Raw genomic sequence first — 8,163 nt, 5'->3', positions numbered from 1 at the left:
ATTAACAGGTCAGCAGCAGCTATGATGGATCACCTTGACAGGCCCAAGACAGTGGGTGTCTCACAAATGGCACCCTATTCCCTAGTACAATACGTTTGACCAGGGCCATAAGGGCTCTATTTAAAAGTAGTGCACTACATAGGGAATAGGGTGCCATTTAGGTCTATCCCATGTTCCATATAGTCTACACTGTGTTTATTATAACATGTTGTATGAAATCCCTGGGGAAATAAATGCCAGGAGAATTAAATTCCCAAAGACAGGGGAAATAAATGCAGAGTGTAATTGAACAAGATATGCACCAGTCATTTTTGGAATAATCATCTGATCTGACCAATCAATTATCTGACAAGTATTCTGTTATTTTACAGATAAGAGAAAGCTAAATGAAAACTCCACAATGCGTGGCTATTAACATTTTTATATACACGTGGTGAAATGCCCAGGAGTCCAGTGAAGGGTTGTGTGGGATAGCATGTCCTGTTGTGAGGTCATGGGAAGTGAATGGGATATTTCAGGCTTCATCACCTCGTTTCCTAATAACACCCCCTACCGTGACTGTGTCACACCACACCTAGTGCCACCTCTCCTCTCGCCTTGGAGACACATGCAACACCTCTTCTCTAGCCTTGGACTACATTCTCACGGGGCCCTGTTCAAACAAAGGAAACAGCTTTGTCATTTCCCCCTGCACCTTGAGGGAAAACATCTCACCTCACCAACCTAACCTCCCAAACATTGTATTGAAAGCAGCTCTTGGACTGTGTGAAATGACCGTGTGTGCACGCGCTTATGTGTGTGGACAAAACCACTTGAAAGCATAATTCATCTTACTTGTGTCAATGTTAAGGGTTAAGAGCCTCACTCATCTTTGAAATTAGCTATTTGTTTGAGTTTCTGAAATCTCTGCTAACATGAAGGAACACTTTTGGCGGGGATAAAATATTAACCAATGAATAGAGACAAAATTGCTAAATGTATTTCTATTCAGGTAAAATTTCCATAACACACACGCACAAAAACATTTAATCAAATTAGGCTTATGCAGACGAGGAGATGATACAATATTTGCTACAATAAAACCATATCATTTACCACAGCTTGTTTCAAGCCCATTCTCATCTCAAATCATTCTCCAGACTGAGGGACAATTTCAGTAGGTCATTTCAGTACAGAACTGTCATCTGAGGAGAAAACAAAAATATATACAAAGAAGCAATAAAGAGCTATTTTCCTTTGGGAATGTGAAACAGTCTCTGTCAAGGTCAGTTATGGTCTCAAATCTAAACAAACACCATGTATTTTAAGGTCTGTGTTTCTGTTTCCATACAGATTCCAGCAATCTAAAAAGTCTATGTCTCGACCCAAATATTTAGACATAAAACTAATTATACGGTCAAATGTCATTTCAGTTTCTCTACAATACGGTTCAGTATTTTCTCTTTCATAAAGAATTGTTTTCAGTTCTCTACAGTATTCACAGTGTCTGCGCAACAAGATGTTGTGTTGGGCTCTGTATGTCATTGCAGACTTGTTGCATGTCTTACCCAACACTGTTTCACACAAGTATAAGATCCAATAAGGCTGTGTTGTTTTGGCCTGTGTTGGGGGTGTATGGTTAGGGTGGGTTGTTTTGGGCTGGGTCAGGCTCTGTACTTGCACACGTAGGACATGTCTGGTTAGGTTATACTAAGTGGGTGAAAGACAACATGATGTGTCACTGTCCTCAGAGTTCCTCTGGCCCTGGCAGGAATATAGGAAGCACTGCAGTGAAAGCTGCTAGCTGATTGACAATAACTGCCTCTTATTTGAAAGGCTTTGAGTGAGAGTGAAAGCTGGGGAGAATAACAGTTTATTTTCTTTGATGCTATATTAGTGTACATCTGGAGTGGTCACTGTACGTTGAGTCCAAAGATACAGGCAGAGAACAAAAGTGTATGTGGCGGGATATTGGAGGGTGTGGTGTCAGAAGTTGGATTGGAGCATGGGACTGGAGTTATACTTTTAAACAGCAAATTAGGGTTTGGCAATGTCAGTTCCTGTGTTTTCTTGCGTTGTTGTTGTAACATCTGGAGTCAAAGCAGGCAGTACACGCTGGGGTGTTTGTGTGTGTGCTGTGTTTATTGGAAGGGGCTGCTCTTGTCCACAGATCTTCTTCCACCTCCCCTAGTGAAGGTCCACTTCCCGTTCCCCTGCTGGATCCCGTTGTAGAGCAGGGCATCAGACAACACTCTCTTCTGTGGAGGAAATAAGAGACAAAACATGAGATTAAAATACACACTTATGATGAGCATTACGGGATGTCACACTGCATTGCAGTACAGAGGCGTCATGCCCATAAGGGGCACAGGGGTACGTGCTCCCTCAGAATTGTCCAGTAAAAAAAACAATATTATAATAATACAAATTGTAATTACACATTTGTTTTCCTTCTGTAATACTACTAGCGACTTAGCAATTTTAGGAAGTTGGCTTTAGCTAGCCCAGATGGTTTCCAAATTTCCCAACCTTATAAATAGCTAACAAGAAGCCATTTCAGGCAATCAATCTAGTTAGAGTAGCTAGCTTGTCTATCTTAGCTGACATGCCTGCTGGCAAGGTTGGTAGACTTTAGAAAAGCAATCAATAACTAAATGTACAAATAACACTCAAATTCCTTTGAATCTTTTACCCAGATTTTAGCAGAGAAGCATATTTTATTTCTTTAAGAAAATAACCACCAGTCAGAAGGAGAGCTCAAGAGGTATGCTTCGATATGCAGAAAAATCTGCAGAAAAACATTTTTTACATAGAATTAAGCATAATGATTATGGCTGTAGATAGCAGCAAAAAGGCTATTTCACGTGTTTGAAAAATACTAAAATTCTCCAACTTCCGGACGGGGAGCCTAGGGCCCCTACGGACCACCCTTCAGCCATCCTCACATACTTTGTGCCTCCTGCCAGTATATCACACTGTATGCCCAGTGCTAAAGATCAGAAGCACCAATCAATGGAGCGTTATTACATTGGTCTTTGGCATCCCACACAACATGGGTCTGATTATAGGAAACAGATAACCAATCATAGAGTACCAGTCAAAAGTTTGGACACACCTATTCATTCAAGAGTTTTTCTTTATTTTTACTATTATCTACATTGTAGAATAATAGTGAAGACATCACAACTATGAAATAACACATATGGAATCATGTAGTAAACAAAACAAGTGTTAAACAAATCAACATATATTTTATATTTCAGATTCTTCAAAGGAGCCACACTTTGCCTTGATGACAGCTTTGCATGCTCTCAACCAGCTTCACCTGGAATGCTTTTCCAACAGTTTTGAAGGAGTTCCCACATATGCTGAGCACTTGTTGGCTGCTTTTCCTTCATCCTGCGATCCATCTCATCCCAAACCATTTCAGTTGGGTTGAGGTTTGGTGATTGTGGAGGCCAGGTCATCTGATGCAGCACTCCATCACTCTCCATCTTTGTCAAATAGCCCTTACACAGCCTGGAGGTGTGTTGGGTCATTGTCCTGTTGAAAAACAAATGATAGTCCCACTAAGCACAAACCAGATGGGATGGCGTATCGCTGCAAAATGTTGTGGTAGCCATGCTGGTTAAGTGTGCCTTGAATTGTAAATAAATCTCTGACAGTATCACCAGGAAAGCACCCCCCCCACCATCACATCTCCTCCTCCATGCTTCATGGCGGGAACCACACATGTGGAGATCATCCATTCACCTACCCTGCGTCTCACAAAGACACGGCGGTTGGAATTTGGACTCATCAGACCAAAGGACAGATTTCCACCTGTCTAAAGTCCATTGCTCGTGTTTCTTGGCCCAAGCAAGTCTCTTCGTCTTATTGGTGTCCTTTAGTAGTGGTTTCTTTGCAGCAATTCGACCCTGAAGGCCTGATTCACGCAGTCTCCTCTGAACAGTTGATGCTGAGATGTGGCTGTTACTTGAACTCTGTGAAGCCTTTATTTGGGCTGCAGTCTAAACAGATGTGTGAGCACACAAATCACAGATCAATATCAATTTGTTTATGAACACACATTTTCAAAGGGCCATCATGTTTAAAGTTTGCAATGATTAAAGTGAATGCATTCTGTCTGTGGATGAATTTTGTCTTTCTGACACCTTTTCTCTTGCTCGACACACACGCCACACACACACACACCCACACACTCTCCCACTATATAGCACTGGTTATAAGTGAAGCATTCAACACAATCATCATCATCCTACATATCAGTGTGGCTAAGATGTAACATCAGGACCATTTTCATATTCCGCTGCAGAATTTTATCTTGCCCAAACACTCTCTTGCAAACTGGTGCTCTGTATTCAGTCTGGTCAGATATTGATTGGTTCAATTCAGATGGTTCTGTCTGAGAAATTAATTCATGCAGTTCCTCAGTATGAAACAATCACATAACGGTTAGAACTTGTTATTTTGGGGAATGTTAAGAATTTCTTGAACAAAAGGCTTTGCTCATTATTATTTTCCTATTAGACAATCATGTATTTGTTAGGATTTTTTCTTTTGTGTGGATTGAGTGATATTTTAAGGGACTCAAAACCTTTAATAAGAAAATGTAAATTGGCACATTCTGAAAGGAAAAGCTGATGAACATTTTGTCGTTGTCTGGTGAAATTTCTAAGTCATTTCTTTTTTGAGTGATCCGTCCATATTCTCAAGGGCATGACACTTGCAATCATGGTAGTGTACCTCAAGACTGTTTAGCGATCTGAGCCAAAAACTGGGCGTTAGCTCCGGGGGCTAATAGAAGTCTTCAGGTCTCAAGCAAGGTTACTCATCAAGTGAGCATTGTTCACTATCTTTGTTACCTAGGAGTACAGTGTGTTTCAAACGCTGTCTGTTTGTGACTCGGGGAGCTAATTCAAGTCATTAGGTCTCAGACAAGGTTACACAAGTAAGGAATAATAGTCACTGTCTGTCTGTTTGCGTTTTTTCCCCCACCACACCAACATTCATGTCTGTAGATGTCTGTAGTAAGAGTGACCAGAGTCTAAATAAACCAGGAGGACACAGAACCTCTTCTCCAACCCATATTTAGAACCTACCGTCTGATGTAAAACTCCACCGCCCAAAATTACACACACTCAGCCTAGATTACTGAGCATAACATAGGAATAACACATCATTTATAGGTGATTCACCCTTGTCCCAATACTTTGGAAACTCTTAACTCCTAAATCTATTTCAAAGGCAAAAAAAAGAGTTCCGATGTTTGGCTAAAAATGGGGTGTTGCGTCAGAAACGTGAACACTCACAGTCCTATTAATCATAGCCACTCTGGGTTCTCCATATGAGAGCATAAACAAACAAATCTGTCCTTATTCTGGAGCTGAAAAATAAAGCCTGACAGCAAACAAACGCTGTGACTGTTGTCATTCGTCAGCTCAACAGTAAGATTAGCAATCAAACAGGCATAATAACTGCCCGTCTCAATCAAAGAGAGGCTACAGTCGTTTTTCCAGCTCTGTGCTCCTGCTACAGATCGTAAATGATCTAACACCATTTAGCGATGGCAGATGGAAAATGCCATCAGACGTAGCAAGAACGAAAGGTTTCAATAGACACATATCTTTTGTTTCTGTTTAGGTTCATCAGTGTCCATTTGTCAGACTGCGTAATTGCGATAAACAAGCATGACATACAAGCAAGCACTGACACTGGAGCTTTAAATGTCTTTTAAACGGCATGAACTGGCATGAACCACAGTTCAAAAGGCATTTAACATGAGAAGGAGACGTATCTGGCTCCATGCAGAGAGAGGCTGCATTAACCTGATGGGTTGTATAGATAACTCCCATGATCTTGGAAATACAGCACAAGCAGATCTGGGATCAGGAAAAGGCTGCATATAAGAGAGAAGCTACAGTGGTGCTACAGCGGCCTCCCTGTAGAACAACGGGCCGATTCATACTAGTGCAGAACAGCTGACCATATACTGTACAACAACATACTGTTTGAAACAACTAGCTACACCTGTCTGTCTTTGTCTCTATGTGTTAGCTAGGATGACAACACTCAACACCCTGCCCCCACTGAGCTCTATGTCACTATCAGAACACTGTTTATGACAGTTGATTGTTACGGTAACGGTTTGCTTTGTGAGGCTTTCATCGGTCAAGATCCTCCTCTCTCATTGGCCGTGGGACACTGCATGTCGGTTCCCACCACACCCCAACAGGCCGGGGCTCCCAACCTCCAACGCCTCCTGTCTGTTCAGCCGAGAAAGCTTGGCAGCGAGACCCAGATCCAGACCACACACACTAAACCAAACCAAACCATGACAGAGGCAGACAGCTGGGGCTGATGATCACTTTAGCCTCCTGACAGACAAACTGTATAGTGTTCCTGACAAAATGCACAAAGAGACCCTTTCTATTGGCCTACAACCCAGAACTACATGGGAAGGGTCTGAAAGGTTATATTCCTGTGAAACAAGCAGCCAGAGAAAGGGAGGTTGGCCGGCCTGTCCGTCTGTCTTTATTACGTGGGAGATACACAAGCTGTAGCTGTAGAAAGGTACCTCAGAGAGGACTGCACTGGACCGGTTAGCCAGTTAGCCAGCGTCCATAATGAATTTCCTTCCAAGTAAGGATTTTGCCATGGCAATAACAGAGCAGAGCTACACAGTGGTGTAATCATCTATGGGAAACTGGCACGCATACCCGCATACACAAGCGAACATGCGCAAATATATACACACACACACACACACACACACACACTGTTGGTTGAGAACAAAGGCAGACATTGGCACTCAGGCCTGGGAATTAGTTAGGGCTGGCTGCATGGCTGCTGATTCTCAGAAGAAACGTTGTGTTTGTGTTCTGGGTTTGGACAAGGCACAGGGATTATAACGTACTGTGCTGGGTATTCCATAAGAGCCTAAGACAGAGAGAGACCCTTTTCACACTACTGAGCCGAACCGTACTGTGCTGGCTTGTTATTTTCCATTCACATTGTCCTTCACAGCACGGGTCCAGAAACTCTGGTGGATGCATAATCAGGCCAGTGTTGTACAGCTCTGTAATGTGAAAAGGCTTAGTAGAATGAAAAGGCTCATTAGTGAGAAAAGGAAAGAAAGTACTGTAACAATATGCTTTACTGACGGACTATACACTACACCTTTATGTGGTCCCATTCCTTGTGCCGCTCTTGTCTGATGTACTCCTTGTTAATCTCTTCCTGGAATAAGACAGGGACAAGTCATACAGAACCAAGTGGTCAACCGTATTCTAGGTGAATGCAACAGAATATTATTCACTATTCGAACCAGTGCTTTTCCACTTGTTCTATAACACAATAGTATCAGGGTAAAGGGAAAGGGTGAATAATGTAAAGTTAATATGTTGGACAAATTGACTGCAGTACCTGACTCAACTTCCCGTAAGTCGGCTGTGCTGTTTGTAACATCAGTGCCGATGTCACTGAATCAAGTCCTAATCAAAATATGAACATAAATCAAATTAACGCACAGTAATCAACTCAGTTTTTATTTCCTTTCAAACATCCAACAGGAGATTGTATAGGCTACCAGATATGATATAAGAACATGTGACTAACCTTTCAGAGCATCTGGTTGGAGGATCCCTACTTGCACCTCTGTCGCCGTGACGATGCTGCAGGGGGAGGGCTGATCAAGCAGGATGCTCACCTCACCGAACGATTCCATTGGTCCGAGCTTCCCCACGACAACAAACTTTATCCTGCTGCCCTGGAAATCAACAACCAATGAAGGAAAAATAGCCAAGGCCCAATCATTATCACAAATGACATGTTCCTGGAATTAATATTCCCATTTCTCGGTATAAAATGTAACACAATTATGGTAATCAGTCTTAACCATGTAATTAATATTCAAATCAAGTCCTGCTCTTTCACTCCTTGATTTAGACGAAGTGGTTTTTAATCAAACAGGGAACATGCAGCAGCCTGGAGGAAGGCCTACTGTTACAGTGTGATGTGTGTGCGCAGACTGACACCTTCTCCTGTGGGGTCCTCATCAGTGAGTTAATGTCCTGGAGGATGTTACACTCCCCCTCTCGGATGTAGGCCACAAAGGGACACACCTTACCTTCCTTCACCAGTACTACAGAAAGAATAGAGAAGGAAAAAGAGGAGGAAATAGGG

At 42.3% G+C, this 8,163-nt stretch overlaps 1 protein-coding gene across 1 annotated transcript; it reads right to left on the bottom strand.

Annotated features, from left to right (window-relative positions):
- Positions 1-1,834: 1,834 nt before the first annotated feature.
- cnbd1 (cyclic nucleotide binding domain containing 1) lies at positions 1,835-7,853 on the bottom strand. Its single transcript, XM_038973335.1, has 4 exons — positions 7,597-7,853; positions 7,405-7,472; positions 7,159-7,218; positions 1,835-2,237 (listed from the first exon to the last, which is right to left on the bottom strand). Exons 1-4 carry the CDS (start codon positions 7,703-7,705, stop codon positions 2,121-2,123), a joined length of 354 nt encoding a protein of 117 aa, XP_038829263.1. The 5' UTR covers positions 7,706-7,853; the 3' UTR covers positions 1,835-2,120.
- Positions 7,854-8,163: the final 310 nt, after the last annotated feature.

This window comes from Salvelinus namaycush, chromosome 33, assembly GCF_016432855.1.
Source record: "Salvelinus namaycush isolate Seneca chromosome 33, SaNama_1.0, whole genome shotgun sequence".
NCBI classification, from domain to species: domain Eukaryota; kingdom Metazoa; phylum Chordata; class Actinopteri; order Salmoniformes; family Salmonidae; genus Salvelinus; species Salvelinus namaycush.
The sequence above is the reverse complement of the archived record's forward strand: the minus strand, read 5'-3'. Positions and strand labels throughout refer to the sequence as shown.